Source organism: Falco rusticolus, chromosome 2 (assembly GCF_015220075.1).
Source record: "Falco rusticolus isolate bFalRus1 chromosome 2, bFalRus1.pri, whole genome shotgun sequence".
Classification (NCBI taxonomy): domain Eukaryota; kingdom Metazoa; phylum Chordata; class Aves; order Falconiformes; family Falconidae; genus Falco; species Falco rusticolus.
This window is the reverse complement of record NC_051188.1, coordinates 43,878,849-43,901,969: the sequence shown is the minus strand read 5'-3', so window position 1 is coordinate 43,901,969 and position 23,121 is coordinate 43,878,849. Positions and strand designations below refer to the sequence as shown.

Here is a 23,121-nt window from a genome sequence, read left to right as displayed (position 1 = left end):
AGACGGAGCCTCGGCCCCGCGCGGTGCGTGCCGGGAGGTGCGCCATGCAGACCTCCCGGACCTTCCTGAAGCGCACGCGGGCGGGCGCGGTGGTGAAGGTGGTGCGCGAACACTACCTGCGCGAGGACATCTCCTGCGGCGCCGCCGCCTGCCGCCGCTGCACCCCCTGTCCCGCCGGGCCCGGCCGCGGCCTCGGCCTCGAGGCGCAGCCCCGCGGCGCCGCCAGCAGCCTCTGCCCTGGGCCGCACTACCTCCTGCCCGACACCAACCTCCTCCTGCACCAGGTGAGCGCCTCGGGGCGGGCGGGCGGCGGCCGCTGCCATCTCAGTGGAGCCGCGGGCTGGGCCCCCGCCGCCCGCCCTGTGGGGCCCTTACGCTCCGCTCCGGCCCCGGTGGCAGCCGGCGTGGGTGGGAGTTCCCCGCCACCCTTCGGAGTGGGGTCCGGGCGCCGTGCCTAGAGGGGCGCGTTTCGCGGTTGGGTCTTCCCGTTACTGGGATCCGCTTGGCCCCTGAGTGGGTATTTTCGTTCCCTGCCGGCTGCAGAGGAGGCCTTCAGCGCCGCCGAGCGTAGTCTGGGTTTAGACTGTATTTCGGGTTTATGTTTTGCTGCCTGTACGGTAGGAGTAAAGAACAGCATTATCGTGGCGTTTGTTGCGGTCTCTTAGGGGTATGGAAAGGCAGGCGAGGAGAGCGAATAGACTGAAGCAGCGATCGGGATTTTCAGGTGGTCACTGAATTTTCCGGTCGGCCTGAATTTTCCTAAACCCCTGTTCTGTTTTTCAGAGACTTTGTAGGCTTAGGTTCTTTATTCTGTGATTTTGATTTCGGGGAATGAATAGAGGCTGCAGAATCATCCCATGTGCAGCTCTGGAAACATGAGCTATACTCTACAGCTCATTGCTAATTGTGCAAAGGCTTGAGTCTGGCAGTGCAGACAGTAGAATTCCGGGCTGGGAGGCAGTGAATTCCCAAGCTCGATGTGTGAGGGGATTTTTTGATTGCTTTTGAATACCTCTCTAGAAAGTAGAATAGCCCCACGCAGACATTGGAGAGTGGAAGTAATTAATGAAGATCCTAACAGGGATTACTCTGGAGAGGGGCACAACACTGACGTGTTTTGGCACTTACCCACCCCAAAAGTTGTAAGGATTTTCTTCTCAAAACAGCAAGTCAGGGGATGTCTTCAGCCTGTTACCCCTGGACTTGGCGTGTGTTGGCAAGGTTTGTATATGTATACTGTAGAGCACTCTGAGAATGTGCCAGGATGTGCTGCTGTGAACTGGAGCAGCAGGGATTAGGGAGTCTTGGTAACAGTAGGAAAAGGTTTTACTAGCAACAGGAACACAATTGCAACAGTAAGACTTGGCCTGATAATTTAGCTTATACATAGAATAATACTGTATTTCTTGCCCTGTGAGCATGGTGGTAAATCTTTTAGGTCATCTGAACATCAGATGCAGAGAAGCTTGGCCTGTTGTTGCTTTTAGTTCCTTTAGCCATGCCCTCTAGAGCCTTATTGCTGTCTCATTTTGGAGATGCATTTGCACAGTTCCTTGCCACAAGCCTAGGAAATGAGGCTCACATCTTTTTCTCTTGACAGGGTGTGTGGATTTTTGCTGTACGTTTCTTGCTCTTGCACACCAGGGCTGTCAGGAGTTGGCAAAGAAGTGTGCAGCAAACTTTTTAACACATTTGCTCAAAAGATTCAGTCTTTGAAAAGGTGAAAAGCAGCTAACAATTCCAGTTGATTTGAATCTGCAGAAATTAAAGTTGCAGTACAACAGTGAGTTTAGTTTTGGAGAACTTAAACCTACATGTGTACAGGCATGTCCATGTTGGCTGTGTAACTGTGGTCAGGTGCTATTTTATGGTTTGCATTGCGCACAAAGACATATGCCAGACAGCCTTTAAATTATGTTGGATTACTGTCAGATTACGCATAGAGGTATTTTGTTTACACAGATTATAATTTACAAGAACCCATTTGATGTAAGCAAACTTTCTAGTATGCACTTGGCCTTAAATTTTGAGTCCTGCATACATTGCAGCTGAATTTAGTGGAAGTCAGAATAAGTCCTTATCTTCACTCCAGCAAAATTCAGGTCACAAAGAGGCTGGAAAATCCTATTTGAACTTTTTGCCCACAAGCAGGAGGAAGCACCTTAATATAGAGCTCAGTTTCACATTGGTGAGAGAAAAACGCAGTAGTAGTGTAACTCATTACTCAAGTTAGCTTTTTACATGTTGCCAAACAAATTTTTAAAGTCCTGTTATTGGATAGAATTAAACAACAATTATTTAATTTAATTAAACAACAATGATTCATTTCCATTTTGTTCCTCAGATTGATATACTTGAAGATCCTGTTATTAAGAATGTCATTGTGCTACAGACAGTCTTACAAGAAGTCAGGAATCGGAGTGCACCAGTATACAAGCGAATTAGGGATGTGATTCAAAACCCTGAAAAACATTTCTATTCTTTCACCAATGAACATCATAGGTAAGGTGTGGAAAAGAGTATAACACAGTTGTACTGATGTCCAGTAAAAGCATCTGGGAAACAGAACTGGAACATGTGAACTAGGTAAAAAAATTAGGCTGGGGTACATAGAACTGTATACTTCTAAGGAATCCTGTTGGGAAACAGTTCCATGTTCCAGAAGCTTTTCTGGTTTATGATTAATATAAGCATATGTATATTATGAGAAGTTGATTTGAATATTGAGTAAGGTTTGCAGACAAGACTGTTAACTTGAGCAATGGAATACTGATTTTCCATTTTAATGTCCCTTTTAAACATACTCCAATACTTTATTAACATTGCCAGCTCAATCTGTAGCAGAATTCAAAAATCTGTCAGTGAGTGATAGAAAGCTCTAAGAAAAGAGGATACAATTAATGTGCCTTTAGTTGTGCTCATAAGTAATTTCCAATACTGCAGTATCATAGTTCTAGGAATCTTGAATCCATATTTCTAGCATCCTGAATGTGGTCCTCTTCAGCTGTCACTGAGAAGGTTGTATTAGAAATTAACATTTGCTTCCTATTTTTCTTTACCCTTCTGTCTCCTTCTCTTTACTCCTTTACTCTTCTCCTCATTCCTTCCTTCTCTCTGTGGCCTGTAGAGTGTTACACATATCACAGAAATTGGTACAGCAGTGATTCTTTTGGCCTCACAATCTTGATCTTGTTTGTCTGAAAAGTTTTGGTAGTGTGTATGGATGGGGTTTGTTCTGTTTTGTTTCCCCACCTCCCTTTTTATTTATTTATTTTTTTTAGAGAAACATACATAGAGCAAGCACAAGGAGAAACTTCTAATGACCGCAATGATAGAGCCATTCGGGTAGCAGTGAAATGGTACAATGAACACTTGAAGAAAATAGAGGATGAGGAGAAGATTCAAGTTATCTTTTTAACAAATGACAGAACAAATAAAGAGAAAGCTCTAGAGGAAGGGATAACTGCTTATACATGTAAGTAAAAAGACAAGTATGTTTAATTTATTGCTCAGGTAAAGAATCTCAGCAGTCTCTTTGTACCTGATCCTGTGCATCTCTTGCATAAATATTTGTTTGTGCTTTTGTAGGTGAGGAGTATATAAAAAGCTTGATAGCTAACCCTGAACTTGTAGATCGTCTTGCTTGTGTATCTGATGAAGGGGTATGTTTTTATTTTCTTTTTATAAAATAAATTAGTCACAAATGGTTTGAAGTATATTATTGGACACTAGCTACTAGCATCAGTTTGGAATACGAGGACTGGACTTTATTACTATTTTGGCAGCTGGAAAGAAAAAAGGAAATATTGCAGCTGTTTTCAGTCCTGCTTATATGCCTATTAGTAGGTGTCCAGTCATTTGTAAAAAGCCACTTGCTTTAGATAAATGAAGATGAGAATAGTAACAGTTAGTTAAAGAAAGTGTGTAAGTATTAGAAATAATGGAAACAATTAAGACTGCAAAAGTGTGTATTGCAAACCATTTAGATCTTTGGTTTGTGTCTTATTTGAAAGCTTATGTTTCCTTACTGATCAAAAGCATTTTCCATCAGAAGCTCTGATTTTTGTGGTCAGTTAAGTTGACATAAGTGCAGGCTGCAGCTAAATGAGCTACATCTTCTTCTATTTCATCATGCTTTGTGTTTATCAGAATCAAGACCTATATATGACTGATACAGGTGAAAACTAATACCACCAAAAAATGGAAAGGTTGATTTCATCAGAGTTAGTTCGAACAGAATGGAGTGGGACATGCCAGAGTGGGAAGAAAGTGGAGGGCTCGGCTCATCTTCTTAGTGGTTAGCTATAGTTCATTCAACTTTAAGTAATTGACTGGTCCAAACTTTAGTCACAGTAACGTATTTTCATAATGTTTTATATCGCTTACAGTATATGCTTAACACTGCATGCCATTCTCTTTACTATGTAGTACTATGCTAATATTTTCTTTGTGAAGAATATGTTTAGTCAGTATATCCAAATTAAGAGAAAAGTGTATGTCACTTGTGCAGTATCTTTTTAAGTAACTGTAGGCAAGCTGGAAAAGAAAGGCAGGCATTCCTAGAATTGCTGTGTTTCTATATTCTTTGTGGGTTTTATGCTTCATTAGAAAAACTGCTACATATTAGTAGTTTTTCATTACTGTGCATATTCATGCCTATACATAGTTACAATTTTGGAGTATTTTGAGTGTTCATGTTCCTGAGATCGGTTTCGGAATAATCATGAATACAAAAGACTGAAAATGTCCTTTTTTTTTTTTTATTTTAAGAAAGAAATAGAAAGTGGAAAAATAATTTTCCCAGAACATATTCCTCTTAGCAAATTGCAGCAAGGAATAAAATCTGGCATTTACCTCCAAGGAACTTACAGGGCAAGCAGAGATAATTATCTTGAAGCTACTGTTTGGGTTCATGGAGATGCTGAAGAAAACAAAGAGGTGAGATTTTTCATTTTGCCTTCATGCTGTAAACTTTTAACTAGCCTCAGTAATCACTTTAAAAGTAATTATTTCATGGTGATGTATGCTAAAATGGAGCATTATAGTAATTTTTCCTGTTCTGTGTTCTTTTTTGTTTGTTTATTTCAATGGATATAGACTACTGAAATGCTGACTGTGCTCTTCTTGAAAAGAGAGTAATGTGTTTAATATTATACTTTGTGCTTTGATAAAGTATTTGGTAAAATAAAGTCAAACCTTAGTTGTTGATAGTTTTTTAACTGACACTAATATAACACCTTTTTTTTTTTATTAGTTTGAAATCATCATAGAATGGCTGGGGTTGGAAGGGACCTTAAAGATCACCTAGTTTCAGCCCCCCTCCCTTGGGCAGGTACACCTTCCACTAGACCAGGTTGCTCAAAGCCTCATCCAACCTGGCCTTGAACAATTCCAGGGATGGGGCATCCACACATTCTCTGGGCTACCTGTTCCAGTGCCACACTACCTATACAATAAATAATTTCTTCCTAATATCTAATCTAAGTCTACCCTCTTTTATTTTAAAACCATTTCCCCTTGTCCTGTGACTACATGCCCTTGTAAAAAGTCCCTCTCCAGCTTTCTTGTAGGCCCCCTTTTAGGTACTGGAAGGCCACAATAAGGTATCCCTGGAGCCTTCTCTTCTCCAGACTGAACAATCCTAACTCTCCCAGACTGTCTTCATAGGAGAGGTGCTCCAGCCCTCTGATCATCTTTGTGGCCCTGCTCTGGACTTGTTCCAACAGGTCCGTGTCCTTTTTATATTATGGGCTTCAGAGCTGGACACTGTGTGGTGAAATACATGGTGAAAGATGGAGAAACAAGTTTGTAGGAAGATTTTTTCAGAAAAACTGTGGTCAGTCCTTGTGGGGCTCTTTTGCTTTATTTCCTCTCCTATTTTCATGCCTGGTGACAAGTAGATGGACTATTTCCCTCCAGGCAGCTAACCCATCCATCTGCCTACTGGATTCTCTGTTGGTACAGTTGTACAGACACTATTTCTAAGCAGCAGCAGTTGCCTCCTCCCTCCTTATTTGTGATGACAGCCGGAGGTACTTCTGTGGCTCTCCATTCCTGTTATTCCTATTTCTTAGTAGTATGTGGAGTCTCCTAGCCTGCAAAAATAAAAGGATTGTCTGATTTAAAAAAAAAAAAAAGTGTAGGGAAACCAAATTATTTTTATAGAGGCAGTTGGAATCCTGAAATTATATAATCAGTACTGAAAGTAACTTCAGTAGAGGAAAAAAAATGCATCACAAACATGCTTTAAAATGTTATTTAAGAGTGCAGAGCCTGTTACACATGTATACTCTTCTGTTGTACTGCTTTGACTTGCGTCTTCGGTTGCTATCATCATAAATACTAGCATTTTCGTTTTGTTTTCTTAAAAATCCAGATAATTATACAGGGACTGAAACACTTAAACCGAGCGGTTCATGAAGATATTGTAGCTGTGGAGCTGTTAGCAAAAGATGAATGGGTGGCACCATCCTCAATAGTCTTGCAAGATGAAGGCCAGAATGAAGATGACATTGAAAATGAAGAGGAGAAAGAGAACATTGTATGAAATAAATGTTTTTTTTTACTTAACTTTTACATTGACAGAGAGATGAAATCTGCAGTACCCTGACAGTGTTAGGCTTTAGACTTGTATATCCTTTTTGTACTACTGTGAATACGGAAATTATAAAACCTAATTGTAGTCATACAGTCGCTTTAATTACATGACTATGTATAAAATGGGTACTTCTTAATTAATCGCACTCAGAAATTCCCACGTTACTTTGTTAAACTTAAGAAATCCGAAAGTAACTTGAGTGGCAGTCGGGTAATAAAGCTATGTACTGATCTGCGGATTAGGATTTGCTAGAATAGCAGCAGGTGTTGTATGACAATGACAGTCAGCTTTTATAGGTGCTGCATATGTTTGGAACCAATCGTAAAATATTCTTTAGCTTCTTGCAGTAATTCAGCTTAATGTGCATGCAGTGCACACACATGTATACCCTAACAAATACTTGCATTTCTTTAAAAAAGTGAAATTCCCACTGAATTCTGTGGGGGTGGTTTTTAATTACTGTGCTTGGAATTACTGGAGCATTCTCAAGCAATGTAAAAGGGGTCCTAAAAATTAAAATAATAGGTTGCAAGAGAAAATGGAGATCGTTGTGGAGTAAGCAGAGATAGTGGAACAAGACAGCATTTCTTCTATCTTTTTCTACTGTTCTTTGTTGTTCCCATTAAAAAAAAAAAAGAGACATCACAATAAAGTAATTATTTCACATATTGAAAATACTGAGTAATGCAAAGCAGAGGGAGGCATAGTTCTATTTATGAAGTCATAACAGAAATTACAGCATTATAGCAACACATAAGATGTTACCATCAAGGTTTGAGATACATGCTGTAGTCAAAGATGTTAACATGAGTTAAAACAGCTTTTTATTTTTAACCCCTGTGTGTTCTACCAGCTGAAGACTTCTGTTAACAAGGACATGCTGAGACCTACAGGAAAAGTAGTGGGCATTATAAAACGAAACTGGCGACCGTTTTGTGGCATGCTTTCCAAATCACAGATCAAAGAGGTAAGGATATTTATTAGTCCAGTTATTGTAAGTGCAGGGTTTTTTTTTCTTTATTCAGAAATTATTTGTTCCTTTTTCTGGCTGTTAATAGGCAAGGCGCCATTTGTTTACACCAGCTGATCGCAGAATTCCTCGCATTCGAATAGAAACAAGACAAGCAGATACATTGGAAGGACAAAGAATAATTGTTGCTATTGACGGGTGGCCGAGGAATTCCAGGTACCCTAATGTAAGTTCAAGTGTTTTCTTCTGAACTTTTACCTATCCATTTTTTTGGTGTTTATTAGGTAAGTTATGAGTAACTTCAGGAAGTGCTGATGTGAATTTTAAGTTCTTTAGAGTGCCGTTCGATGGTGCAAATTAAGGAAGTCCCTAGATGATGTAGTTTACTCTTACACCCCCAAAACCAGGTATGGGTTATCATGCTTAAAAAGCTTTTCAGTTTCTACAGTGAATATATATATGCAAACTCAGGTGCTTTATTTAGATTAACAAAGGACCACCATATTTTAGTCTGTGTTCCTACGAATGTGTACCTTTTGCTGTTACTTTGCTTATCCACACACTGATCTCTGTCCTGGCAAGTAGTTTTAAAACACATTAGCCCAATTCAGTCAAATTTGTGATGGGGCTGAGTTACAGGTAATTAAGTTCTGAAAAGTTCTTTGTAAATATACATAAGAGAAATTGAGGACACAACTTCAGTTTGTGTTGAACAGTAACTAGGTTTTGAAGAGGCTTCCATTGGCTTGTGAAGGAATGCATAGGTTTTAATGAACGAGAGCACATGTGTCTCCTGCAAGTTTAGAAAAATGGGGGAAAATTTGAATATATGGAAGGAGCGTTAAGGCAAAGACAGCATTACTGCAGAGGATGAGAGATGTTAGGAAGGAAGGAAGTTGATGTGGTGTTAGGGAATGGGATGTGTGGCACAACACGAGCCTGTAGAGAAATTAGACCTTACTAGTTTTGCTGCTTGTGCAGCAATGTTTTTTCTTTCCTGAAAAACTGAATTGACATGTTTACAATTTTTGCAGTCTTAAATGTGGAGAATTTAGTGCGTAGGACAAGAGGGGGATGTATGCAATTCAGATTTCCTGAGTCAATTAAATGTTTGAAATTAAATTTCTTAAAGATGGGGAAGTTAACTGAAGAAAGATTACTCATACTGTGTAGTTTAGTACACTAATAATCTATGGGATAATGGTCTCAAATACTTACTTTTGAGCAAACAATATTGCTTGATGTGCGGGTATGTATATATATGTATGTCTGTTGTTTCTTAGGGCCATTTTGTGAAGAACTTGGGAAGTGCTGGAGACAAAGAGACTGAGACAGAAGTTCTTCTGCTTGAACATGATGTCCCTCATCAGCCTTTTTCCCAGGCTGTCCTTAGTTTCCTACCAAAAATGCCGTGGAGCATTACAGAACAGGTAATAATTTTTAAATTACTGTAATAGTTATTGTGCCTTCTCCCTCAAATCAAATTGTGAGGTTCTTGGATATCCCAGTGTACCAAAAAGAGGAGAAATGTTGTTCAGAACTATTTTGTCTTAGGGTGAACTTTCAATTGGATTTCCTCTAGAAATACACCTCTGCAGGTTTTTGGCTAAAACAGTGTTTGTTACAGACAGACCTTTTAAGATTAAAAAACCATAGGTTTCATTAAAAAATGAAAATATAAAAGAAGTTTTTTTGCAAAGGAGAGAGACTGTAATTCAGATAATTGTAAGATCATTGCTAAGAGTTTTTCATCTGGCTAAATATTTTTGTAACCAACTGTGGCAGCCTGTGTCATAGATAAAATAATCTGAAGAGTGGAGATTTTAATATATTCCTGCTATAATCCAGTACAGTAATTGGAGAAAGAGAAATTGGTGTTTGCCGAATTGCTTGTTTTAAATGCTGTTAGTAAATTTCAGGTTCTCCCCATTACCTTAAATATGGGAAATAGTTGCTTTAGTATGTATGGAAAAGATGTCATCATGGAACAATTTTAGCATGATGGTTTTGGACTAGGCTGAGTGGTTTTGTGTGGGTTTTTGTAATTTAATTTCTTTGGGGTGGGCTACTTCTGTTATAATTTATTATCTACTCCAGTTTCTTTTGAGTGTGTAAACTGCAGGAGGGATCTTTGTGTAAATTAGGTCTCTAAAAGTCAGTTGTCTACTCTAAGGTACCTATCGGATCTTTTTGTAGCCATCATACAGAAGTCGATATTTCTAAAATGGCAATTCCTTTCGACTATTTAGGTATCTAAGCTTTAGAAAGCTAAGAGTTGAGAGCAGTTGCATCCCAATCAAATTGTCCAGCTGGACATCAGTCAGAATTTCACTTACATCTTGATTCCTGGTCCTGCTAATTCTAAGATCATGAAAATATTGTGGTTGTTTTCTGTTTCTCTTCCTGTTTCCTGTAAAAGAAAAAAAATTATTAGTACTTGATAGTATTATTTTTTTTTCTAGCACTGTAGTTCCTGCATATCTGTTTTGATCTTAGAGGTATTACTGCAGATCTTTTCCTAAAAGCACTCTGAAAATACTTAGTTTTGGAAAATCTTATGCAAAATGTCTTTCTCAAATGGTCATTTTTATGTTGATATGGAAGGTGTTCTTGGAAATTTCTTTTTTTAATTTTTTTTTACTTTTTAAATTTCAGGATATGAAATACAGGGAGGACTTGAGGCATCTGTATGTTTGTAGTGTTGATCCTCCAGGCTGTACGGATATTGATGATGCATTACATTGTAGAGAACTAGAAAACGGAAATATAGAGGTATTGTTTGTTTGATTTTAATCAAGACAGTCATTTATTTATTTACTTCTTCCTTTATTTTGTAAATAGTGCAGTAGTGGTAATAGTAAGTTACACAAACAGAGCTCCAGGTCTGTTGTAAAAGAAGTTAATGATGTTCTCACAACTGCGATACGGTAATGAAGAAAGGGAGTTGATTTGCATTACATCGGTGTCAGAAGTGGGAATTTAATATCTTCTAAATTCATGCTGCTTTATGCTCATTTGGTGTAGGAAATTAACATGGAATTTATTTACTGCATTAGCTAAGTATAAACATGGGCATCTACAGCTATGATAAGGAGCTATAAGTAAAAAAAGTGAAGCTACTGCTGTAATGCCTAAGGAATGATCATTTTATTTAAAAAAACACCTCAACAACAAAACCAAACCCCTAAAAAGCTACAGGCTTAACACCAGCTCTCTACCTACTTATATCTGATTTAGTCAGGTTTTCTTCTTTATAAATTAATTTGTAATTGTAATAGCAGGATGTGCCAGATTGGAAAGTCTAGCAAACAGAAAAGTAAAACCAAATTTGCAGCACATCTTGAAGAAAATGAAGGTTATTTGAACCCGCAGGCAAGAAGAGTTGCATTGGTAATGAATATAACTTTCCACTAAATGTATGCATGCCCTTATTTTGCATAATTGCTGCAACTATTCAGTTTTTTAGTAGCAGCATGATAGGTTTCAGCTATTCTTAGTACTACATTTAGGAGCTGCTAAAGGGAACTGGGAATGGGTAAGTTGGGTTGTAAATAAAAACTTGAGAAAGTTTCTTTCATGTTGAGAATTATTTGTGTTTGTAAAACGTATAACGTAATGCTTGTTTTTTTTAGGTTGGTGTACATATTGCAGACGTCAGTCATTTTATTCGCCCAGGAAATGCTTTGGATGAGGAATCAGTAAAAAGAGGAACAACAGTATATCTTTGTGAAAAAGTAATTATTTTCTATGGCTTTCTGTACAAATAAGCAGCTGGATTTTCATAGCTTTCCTCTCTTAATTCTAGGGAGTAGAGATGTTATCTCTAAACAGGGAAAAATAAAAAAAAGTAGACTCTTTGGGCTGCACTTAATTTACTCAAGACTGTCAAATTGAAGGTGTTTTCTGTCATTCGGCCTTTATGGAAAGAGGGAGAATTTTTTTTTTCTTCTTTTAAAATCCATTATCTGGACGATATACCTTTCAACTCCTGTTTGAAGCATTAATAACATGCAGTTCTGAAACTGGAGTACTATTTTAATATTGATCTGAAATTGCAGAAGTGGCCTGGTTTTGCCTTTTCCATTGTTTTTGTCCTATGGTAGGTAAATATCTATTGTTTCCTATGATTTGTATTCATTAGACTGTACTCTTAGTCCTGTGTATTTTAACTTATTTCTTATAGACCACAATTTTTAAAAATGTTACTAAAAAAAGGTAATTTTTTTTTGGTAGTAGCTTGCTTTTCTTTCAGAAATCTGAGCTTTCATCGCAAAAATATAGTTACTATTTCCAAGTTTTTACTATATTAAAAATCAGGAAATTGAAATACATACTTATAACTTGTCATTATTTTTATTCTTTGCAGAGAATTGATATGGTTCCAGAGCTACTCAGTTCCAATTTATGCTCCCTGAGATCTAATGTAGACAGGTGGGTGTGTGTGTGATCCATACTTTGATCCTGACTAGAAAGTCTGGATCTTTATATGTGGAATTTAACAGATTTTCCCTTCTTTTCCCTCTCATAGACTTGCATTTTCATGTATATGGGAGATGAACCCTAAGGCTGAAATTCTAAAAACAAGATTTACAAAGAGTATTATTAATTCCAAGGTTAGTCACATATATATTATACTTATAAAAAGAAAAGCTGGAGACTTTTTTTATAAACACAATGATCAACAGACTTGATTATAAATTTTTTCTTCCTGTTTATTGATTTAATTTTCTTAGAATTAGAAAATCATGCTTAAATCCTAAAAATAAAAGTTTGATTCTGCCCTGTTCTTTTAAACCTGTAAGGCTGTAGTATTTTTTTGCAGTTACTTTGTATGATATTTCAATTAAAAAGTATAAATGTGTTGGGATACATATATTGGACATGGTTGGTGTATACTAGCTAGTCGTAATTGTCAGTTAAATTCAGTGGACTCCGTAGGTGTTTAATATATTTTTGAAGATTAGACCTCTAATGTATAAAATACATCTGTGATGAGCATAAAAAAACCCCACTGTAAATGCCTGGTGTTTTCTAATATCTTGCATGGATCTGTCCTGTTTTGTCCATTATTCTCTGAGAATGACGTGCGTTTAGGTGTTGAAGGTAAAGCTTTGTATTATTGTGAACCAACTTTGACAGCAAACTAGTTTTGAAAGACAGAACTTTTTTTCGTTCCAGTACTTAATTATGTATCATGATGTCTTTTTATTCCGCTCCCCCCCCCCCCCCCCAACCTCTTCAAGGCTTCTCTTACATACGCTGAAGCACAGATGAGAATTGATTCAGCTACTATGAATGATCACATTACTACCAGCCTACGCGGACTAAACAAATTAGCAAAAATTCTGAAGAAGAAAAGAACTGATAAAGGGTAAACCATGCTGTGTCCCTGTTAACTCTCCCCCCCTCCCAGTTTTTTTCTGGCTATTTTTTGCTCTCAAGCTGTTTAATGGTCCTCTCTGTCCATTGTTCCAGTGAAAATCTTCTGATAGAGAAGAATTTTGCCTTTCTATTTTGCATAAAAATCCCTGTCTTCATTTCCCCAAAAATACAAACTTGGTATGTTACTTTTTCCTTCACAAGATCAGTCAATATAGATCTCTTAGTCATTATAAAAACACAGCCGGAGGAGTAGCATTTGAAATTTTAGAAGCTACTATTGGTGTGTGTCAGCATCATAATTTAAACATTGTCACAATTTTATTTTCAGTTTCTGCTAATTATAAATGAAAATTTCATGATAAACGTAGATGTTGTGTACAGGTTTGCAACTCAGCTGCTGTGTCTGCTTTACTGTAATTCATTAATACCACTTACTGTCTTCCAGAGCCTTGACACTTTCCTCACCAGAAGTTCGTTTCCATATAGACAGTGAAACTCATGATCCTATTGATCTGCAGACTAAGGAGCTCAAGTATGTGGTTTATTTTCCTCAGTTAATTTGGGGCAGGGATGGAATTAAGGCCATGTTTAAGTAGCAGCATTTAGGTAGTATTATCATTGTGTACAAAGCTCCTATAATGGCATAGGACAATCATAGAATTACAATATTATTTCAGTTGGAAGGGATGTTTGAAGATGTGCTAGTCCAAAGCCTCCTGCCATGGGCAGGAACATTTTCCACTAGATCCAATTGTTCAAAGCCCTGTCCAGCCTGACCTCGAACACTTCAATGACGGGGGGCACCCAGAGCTTCTCTGGGCAAGCTGATCCTCAAAAAGAGAATTCCTCTGTGTTTTACTGCACTATTTATGAAGCAAGTTTTGAATTAGTGCTTTCTACATGGACTTAACTCTTTTCTACTGATTTAACAGAGCACTAAAGTTCAAACTCTCCACGTCACCCGGGCTTTTCTGTGATGCTTTTCTACTGCTGTTAACATAGGGGAGAAAGTAGAACTTGGGAGTTACGGATTACTGAAACCTTAAGAAAAACAGAACAGTTATTGCACATGTGCAGAGTCATGCAGACAATCTTACTGAGGAGTTCTAGAAATGGAACTACTGATTCAGTTTCTAAAGATACCTTCTTTCATACTACTAAGTTTCTTGTGCTAAAATCTACATTTAGTTATGTGTGCTGTCGCAGCTTTATGGTGTGCAACATGGTGCTTTCAAACTTCATATGCACTATATTTGAACAGTACTCTTCGGAAGAAATCAAGAGGCTTACCTGGGTGGTTTGGGCATTTTAAAGAGTGCTTTTCTTTAATTTGTTTTTTTAGAATATTTTAGAGGTTTTTCTTCTGAGTCAGTATTTGAAAATTAATGCTGTGGTTTTAGTCTCAAAAATGTTTGCCTAATTGTATAAATGTTCAAAACCACTAGTTAATATATCTTTGTTAGGATGGTGGAATGTTTCTTCATTAGGCACTCAAAGTAAATGTGTAATTTAATGCTTTTCTAACAGTATAAAATGTTTTATGTTGACAGAGAAACAAATTCCATGGTTGAAGAGTTCATGTTGCTTGCCAATATCTCTGTAGCACAAAAAATTTATGATGAGTTCCCAGAGTTTGCTTTGCTCCGCAAACATCCTGCTCCTCCCCCATCCAATTATGATATCCTTGTGAAAGCTGCAAAGTCCAAGGCAAGTTTTTACCATGCTAATTAAGTGAACTCATTATTAAAAACTGTCTTTTCTCTCTGGTTGGACACTTACCCAAAATAACGGTTGGAAAGCAGTATTTTGAAAGTGTATAGCTGCACTTTGAAATTGCTGGTACTTGTAGCAAGGTAACTGTACCTCTTAAAAAGTACAAGATTCTTCCTTTCTTCTAACCATTCCTTAGGTAAAGAAAGCAAATCACTCTTTAAGTCTTTTGTATTTTAACTCTTGTTTGCTGTGAATGTTCTTCCCCTTCAAGCCACATGTGATTTTTGAGCCAGTTTTTGGCTTTGGATCACATACATCACTGATAGGCTTAAAAATTGGTCAATCACATCAAATAACATGTCTCTCTTAAAGTCAAGAAGTAAGAAAATGTGCATATGTGTTCAAAGTTTCCTTGTTATCCTTAGGTCAGATAGAGGTTAATTTAGCCCGAAACAAGTCTTACTTAACAAGTGTGAACTGAAAAATGACTTTTCCAGTTTCAGCATCTTTAATTTGAACTAAACTTTTAACTTTCTAGACATTGTGATGTGTATTCATAATTCTTTTCCCTTCAAGATTTATTTTTTTTTAGTAGTGGCATTCCACTAGGTTATTAGATGTGATACTGTGCCAGTTGCTAAGATCGGCATGGATGTAGCTGTTATTTTCTACTTATATAATCTGTTAATATTTGCTAGTAATACCTGAGCGCTTTTATTTTTTTCTTCTCTCCTTCCAGAATTTGGAAATTAAGACTGATTCAGCAAAGGCTTTAGCTGAATCATTAGACAAGGCTGAATCTCCTACATTCCCATATCTAAATACACTGTTGCGAATTTTGACCACTCGCTGCATGATGCAAGCAGTTTATTTCTGCTCTGGAATGGATAATGATTTTCATCACTACGGTTTAGCCTCACCTATTTATACCCACTTTACTTCACCTATTAGAAGGTACTTTTATTCTAAAAAAGTTTCAGAAAACAAAAGTGATATATTAGTGAAGAAATTGTATTTTAAATTGTGTTGTCCATTTAAAACAGTTTCTGTTCAGCTTTAGATTTCAATTGAAACAGCAGTAGTTTTACATGGTGATCTGTCTTCACGTAAGCTCCTAGGTTCGCTGTCTGTGACAGGATCCTAAGGTTTAATAAAATCTTTTAAACTCATAAAAATAAGAGAAATACATCCTTAATGTTTATCTCTCACATAGAAATGTGCTTCGGGATCAGTTAGCGTTGTGTAAGTCAACCAGAGACTGAGGCAGAGTTCGTCCAGTCATTTTTCAGGTAGAAGCTCTGTTTAAATTCTGAGGAGACTATAATGTACATATAAAAACATTGCTAATTTGAAACTTGCTACTGTAACTGTTGCACAGTAATGAAATCGTACATCTTGGAAAATGAGGGTTTGGGTTTTCTTAGTTTAACCAAGAAGTATCTTAAGTTTTGAGGAAAATAGTTATTGCCATATTTTGCTCCTTAGAAACATTTCAAGTAAAATTTCTTACAGATGGATAATTTGTGGAACTTTAGGAGGCCTAATAGTACATTTTAGTTGCTGACAGATGTGTTTGAAAGTTCCCAGCTGAAGTTTTAATAGTTGTATACCAAGAATTGTGACTACTATGTTCAAGTATGATTATGCTTTGCAGATTAGTGGCATTGAAATGCCATTCTACACTAAATTTGCCTAGTACATGGGAAAGGGAAGAGGGGTTGGCTTAAATTGTCATGGTGAAACATCACTCTTCAAAAGTAAAACTTTTTTTCTCTTTTGTAAACATACATACAATCCAGGCTCTATTGGTAGAATAGAGTAAAGAATTTATCTTGGAAAAACGGTATAGTTCATTCTGGCTCTGCAGTGTATCACTGGTCAGCAAAGGGAGTGATCTTGAATTAATACAGGGAGTTATCAGCTGCAGGATTCACAGAAACAAAACTATATTCAGAAACTTAAGTGTTTGGGTTTTGGTTTTGTTTTTTTTTTAAACTATGTTTGGATATGTCATTGATCATTTAATCTCATCTGCAGATACGCTGACATCATAGTACATCGACTTTTGGCGGTGGCCATAGGAGCAGACAGTACTTACCCAGAACTTACAGATAAACATAAACTAGCAGATATGTGTAAAAATCTTAATTACCGACACAAAATGGCTCAATATGCACAAAGAGCGTCTGTTGCATTCCACACACAGGTAGGTAGTTCTTAAACAGGAGCATTAACTAGGGACAATTCATGTTGACTTTGAAGAAGGGAGGGAACATTGAATTGTGCTTTGTAGAGCAAAACCGAGCAAGTCTGCAGGGGTGATGAAGAATGAGGGCTGCTTCTTTGAGCAAAATCTTCAGGATTGCATTGCTGTTTCTGAAAAATTTAAAATAATAGCATCTTGAGGATTGTTTTTACTTTCTGTTCTTTTCAACATGATGAACACTTTAATAGTACAGTAATGTTGTAAACAGTTACTGTGGGTTTTTTTGTTTAATCTGCTTTCAATATATCGTGTGTAATTATCACGAAGTATAGATTTGTATTTGAATGCTTTTATTTTTTTAAGCCAGTATATTTGTAATTTGAAAGAGAATGTTCTAGTGCTTTTTTTTTCTTATTCATGTATTTTACTTCTGTTACAGCTGTTCTTCAAAAACAAAGGAGTAGTGAATGAAGATGCATATATATTATTTGTAAGAAAAAATGCAGTTGTTGTTCTGATTCCCAGGTATGGGTTAGAAGGAACAGTCTTCTTTGAAGAAAAAGATAAACCAACACCAAGACTGAATTACAACAGTGAGGTATGCTTTATAAGGTTTGTTCTTAAATACTTACTAAGTAAGTGAGCAGAATGACTAAAATCTGTTCTAGTTGGATTTAGGAAGGTAAGAGGCTTTTCTAAATGCAAGTTCATTAATCTGTAGTAGTAGTAGTGCCAGTATGGTCTTTATAAGTCTAAATAAACAGGCTCTGACAGGAATCGGTTTCTGTAATAGATGCTACTAATACTTAATTACCTGAGTAAATATTGCAGAAATGTATATACCACATATTATGACACTCTGAACATTCAGGACAGTAATTTGTGTTCATTTTTATTGGCACTTAACACTAAAGATTTCCTACAAAAATACTTATTTGTATAAAAACATAAAGAGATTGTAAGCAATGAGTATTTATTAAAAAATTGAACTTTCAGGTGCCGTCAATTACTGTGGAAGACACAACATTATGTGTATTTGATAAAGTTAAGGTGAACATAATTTTAGATGCTTCCAACATCCAGCATCAGAAAATTCGGATGGTGTTGGTAGAACCAAAGGTAAGGCACAAGATTTGTGATTCATAGAATCATATTACCCTTTAATAATCCTAAAAAATCAGCATACTGGAAAATTGAAATTTAGCCTAGGAGAGAAAAAAATCATTTAGCAGCAGATTGTAGCAATTGCTTCATATCTCCTCTCAATAAAACATTTAAGTCTGCTTTCACTAGCTGTTGAAAAGAGTAAAGGGTTCTAAATTAAATTTCCCTTCTGGGCCCATCAGGGATATTTCCACTGATGGGAAAGATGATGATTTGCTCAAGTAGTATCTCTTGAATTTCATGGTTCTGTAATCAAATCTTCCTCTTGAAAGTCTGCCAGAACTCAGTAGGATCTTCTTTTTGCTCCAGTAAATTATGGCGTAACTATGATGGGTGGCTCAGAGGAAAACTGTGTAATTGCTGGCTGTAAGTGGCAGTCTTTTCTTACAACTTCCACAATATAAAAATTCTCTCTTGATAATGTAGTAATAACCGTAATGTCTTATAACCGTGCTGTGGCCTTAAGACTTCTCAGTTCTAGCTTCTTAGTGCATCTGGGACACTGGGATTTTCACCTGGTCTCACACCTCGGGCCTGCTGAGTATTTTGTGTGCCATTACGAGATTGTGTACTTTCATTAACTTACATGGGACTTTTTTTGGTAAACAGATGGTTGCAGTAACTTGAGTATCTGTAATCGTGGAGGAAAAATTAAAACCTAAAATAAGCCTGAGGTCGTTGTTGTTTATACAATCAAACATTCTTTTTTTCTGAGAAATCATGTGTTTTCAAACACACGTAAATATTCTGATCTTTGAGCTGTTGTATTAGCTTGAGTTGAAGGCAATCCTCATGATTGCAAAAACTGTGAGTAGATAATTCAGTTTGTAGTAGAAAGAAACTTTGCATCCTGCTGCGCCTTCCCATGATGAGCGGCCCACTTCTGATGCTCACCAAAGTGTTTGTCAGAGCTGCTGTTGTGCGCCTAACTCAGGAACATTCCTGTTGCAATGACTCCGGTCCCCAAGGGACACTCTGTTCCTTGAAAACAGACACAAAGTAAGGCTAATGCAAGCTGATTTCTGCCCCCCACCTCCTACTTCTTGTGCTAATTTCTGTGAAGGTTCTTGTTCTACAGTGAAGCCAATACCCTTGGTACAGGAGTAGCTGTACTGGTTAGTACAAAATACTGTGTGACCTTAAACATCAGTTACTTGTGCTGTTCCCGGTCAGGAGGGAGTACAGGAATGAGATGCACATGCAGTGATCGTTCCCTTTGTTTCCATCGAAAGCTTCCAGCTATTCACGACTTTAAATACTGTCTCAGCCATAGATGCACATCTTGGTGTTCACTGGGTAAGAGCCTCGTTCTGTGAATGGTTAATCGCTTCTTTTCCCAGCTTACACTTTGGACTTGCACAGTATCTCATAGCAGTGAGTTCCACAGCTCACCATTGTGAAAAAGCACTTAACCGCCATTTGTTTCAAGCAGGATGCCTAATACTGGTACTTGATGACACGCTGTATTTTCTACGCTATGAAAGTCTTCTTATTTACCATTCCCGTGCCACTTAATTCTGTATACTTCTGTTACCAACTATGTTAGCTCCTCCTTTTCTGGAAACTAATTTGTATCTTTGATCTTCCTCATCACCTTTATGTTTTTGTAGTTCGTGTTATGATTTTTTTGAGCTGGGAGGAGCAGAAGCACATACATGAGTCTGAATGTGAGCACACGATAGATCCATACAAGGATACTTACAGGATTTTCTGTGTTGTATGGTGTTATGTGGGAACACTTTACGTCATCTTACATTCCTTCTAGTACCAAGACCAGTTTTAAACAATGAGCTTATACGCACCAACAGTTGCTAGCTGACAAGTCTTACACTTCTTTTAGAACTCTTCGATGGACAGTGTCTAGTCCTGGCACTGTTAGTATTCCTCTTACTCAGTTGGTTCTAAACCTTTTTTTCCTTTTTTTTTAATGATGGTTGGTTGTAACAGTTTTCTTGATGTTGGTCTTAATTTTCTTGAGTGCTTTAAATACACTTTGATTACATGTTGTTCATGCCTACTTTTAGGCTATTATCAATCTATCCATTGATGGAGGAGCGAGGAAGAATTTTCTGCCTCTCAATTCCTTAACTTAGAGAATTTTTATGACTGTTTCTCAGTCTTTTGGGCTTGCCTGTTTATTTTAACTTAATTTTGTACTTACTTCTTTGTTTTGGACAAGATTTTCACTTCGTAAAGGATGTCTGTTGACTTAGAAAACCCCATGATCAGTAGTGATCAGTATTACAACTGTTGAAATTTTGTTGATAAATGGCATATTCTTACTCCAGGTTCCTTCTTAAATTCCATCTCGCCCCTGAAAGCATTTTACTTTTTTGCAACCCCGTTTAGTACAATTTTCATTACATTTTTTTATTGTTGCTTTTATAATGCATTTTAAGGTGTAGAATTTTTTTCCTTCTACCATGGTGATGCATTACATCTTAACATTAGCACTTACATTAGTATTACAGGGGTAGCTCTATGGGTAACCTCTTCACCATGTCCTGAGACAAGAATTGTTTCTCCCGTTTTATGGGTTCTCTGCCTAGTTGCTCCAAGAAACAGGCTTTCAGGGCACCTAGAAACCTAGACTCTTTGTCTGGAGCCTTCTTGTGCCTTTACTCATTGAACGTAATTTATAGATGCAACATCTATCTGTTCTCCCAGCCTCTCTGATAATCCTTCGCATTTCATAATCATTGCCATCCTAACTAGCTGAGCAAAAACACAGCCTCTGGCTTATAGCAGTGGGTTTAATTCCAGCGTCAGTGCCTGTGTTACGATTAAATTGCTCTTCTACTGGTATGTGCTGTTGTCTCTTTCACATAATTTATAACCTCAGATTAACGTTTTAGTGATCAGCTTCCTTGCATTGAGCTTCTGACATGCCTGTTACCCTCTCTAATCAGAGATTACAGTTTGCCCATAGACTCAAGTGTAGAGGAGTATACGTGTCTGGTCTTGGTCTAATTGTTCTGTGAACCCTGCTTAAATGAACTGTATTTCATCATAGCTGGCTTCACTCCTCTCTGCTTGCATGTCACTTATTTTCATAGTCTGAAAGACACCACAGCATGCTTTTCGACAACCTCTCTCCTTGAGGACAGGTCATACTCTGTAAGCATACAGGCTGCTTTATTTTCAACTTATCTCAAAAGCTTTCCCAGTTTCTACCAAAGCTAATGCCTTTTTGCTATGTCCTGAGCCTGACAGGGCCTCTGCTTGATGGGAACAGCACTGCAAAAAACACTGCAGGGTGATTGCTTTAAAAGCAAAATGAAGTTTTTTCACCTCTCTTGTTCACACCCCTTGCCTTACAAGCATTTGCTGAGGGATGGCAAACAGCTGAGAAGGCAGCACGTATAATCTGGTGCAAGAAAACTACTGGCAACTTAGTCAGCAGCAGGGTGCTGCTGCTGGTACCTCCCCAAGAAATTTCCAGCTTTTATGTCAGTTGAGTGTTTCAGTTGCAGCTGTTACAGGGTGGTAGAGAGTTATCTTTTAGATGGTAACAATTTGCTGATGTTGATCCAGTGTTTGTAAAAGGTCTGTACAAGTAAACTCAAGTTTTATCAGGACAGTATAAGCTAAAACTGAGTTTAAAATGTTCTGACTTCTAATTCTTTTACTATAGATACTAGGAAACGATGTGCCCGCAGATCTATCTACAGAGATAAGCAGCAAGAGTGAACCAGAAAAAAAGAAAAAGAAGCTACAAAAATAGCTGGATATAAAAGTTAATATTTTTTCCCTATGGGCAAAATGTTAGAACTGGATTTTGGTTTTTTTAAATACACAATTTTAATAATTTGTAAAACTGGCATTTTTAAAAAAACTTTGTATGACTATGTATGCAGAAGAACAAGACTTTTAAAACCACATCTGTCTACAGTTTTGTCTTGTAGGTTAAAATAAATACTTCTGCAAAATGAAGGAATAGTTGTGCTTTATTTTTTCTCTTAAAAAAAAAAACAACACAAAAACAAAAAACAGCCTTAAGCCCATTCAGGAACTCGACAAAGACTCTCTCTCCAGTCTCCAGTGCATTCTCTTTAGCACCTCAGTGCTGAAGGCAGCAGTTGTGCTAGTTAATGGCCTTAAGCGCTAACAGAATTTACTGTTGAAAGCTAAATTGCAGACTCGCACTTCCTTCTGGAAAAGTTCTCTCTCATGCTGGATTAGCTGTGTGTATATATGCACACAATATGCAGATGAAGAGAAAAAACATACCATGAAGTGCATGAGTCTTTGTTCTAGACCTTTAAGCAATTTAACATTGTTGCTTAGCATCTGATGAAGCGCCTTAAAGATGGAAATCATCATTTAGATTTGTTTCATAAAAATCCACAAGTAACAATGAGTTTTACAGTGATCGCTCTGGGTTGTATTGCCAAGATGCTGGCGAGTTAAATTCTCAAAAAAATCCCCAATATTTTATGCTTGAACTGCATTCCTATGGTCAAGCTACATCACCTATGTAGTCATAAAACATCATTTATGTACTGTGAGGACTGAAGCAGTGTTAAGTATGCTTCTAGATGCGCTGCTGAACTCCCACCCCAGGGACTTCATCAGGGTGGTGGCTATCAAGGTCTGCTGGTTCATTTCAGTAAACTATTACACAGAGTGCCTGGGATTATAGTAGTTTCTGTAGATGAGTTCTGCTGATGCCAATTCCTAGTTCTCAAAGCCAAGAAACTGCAATTCCACACACTGTAGATGTTCCTTAGAGATCTTTAGAGCTACAGCTCACAAACCTCGTCACTTACTCCTCAGTGGTTTCCTTGGGTAATCAGTGGGTTACAGTTGATCAGTATATGGGTGTCACTTGGCCATGTTTACTCAGCTGCCTGTATGCTGTCATTGTAAAGGATTGGAGCAGATTTAGATAGTGCATTGTTTATAAAAGGCATCAAAAGGAGACAATTAACATGTTTAACTGATTGCAGTAGACTGAACCCACACACCCCAAATGAGATGTTTGAATCCTGTCGCACTGGTCTAAAAGGCTTTGGAAACTTTAAAATTTAGTTTCAAGAAAGATGTGCGAGGCACTGGATCTCTTAACTGGTACTGCACTTTTAATTC

General features: G+C 37.5%; 1 protein-coding gene across 1 annotated transcript; it reads left to right on the top strand.

Moving 5' to 3' along the window:
• Positions 1-14: 14 nt before the first annotated feature.
• On the top strand, positions 15-21,970 carry DIS3 (DIS3 homolog, exosome endoribonuclease and 3'-5' exoribonuclease). The gene is made up of 21 exons (XM_037377710.1): positions 15-284; positions 2,345-2,502; positions 3,282-3,475; positions 3,589-3,662; positions 4,771-4,938; positions 6,377-6,541; positions 7,452-7,565; positions 7,657-7,794; positions 8,852-8,998; positions 10,224-10,340; positions 11,201-11,302; positions 11,935-11,999; positions 12,097-12,181; positions 12,812-12,939; positions 13,396-13,482; positions 14,501-14,657; positions 15,403-15,617; positions 16,701-16,869; positions 17,309-17,467; positions 17,866-17,988; positions 21,668-21,970. Exons 1-21 carry the CDS (start codon positions 45-47, stop codon positions 21,755-21,757), a joined length of 2,895 nt encoding a protein of 964 aa, XP_037233607.1. The 5' UTR covers positions 15-44; the 3' UTR covers positions 21,758-21,970.
• Positions 21,971-23,121: the final 1,151 nt, after the last annotated feature.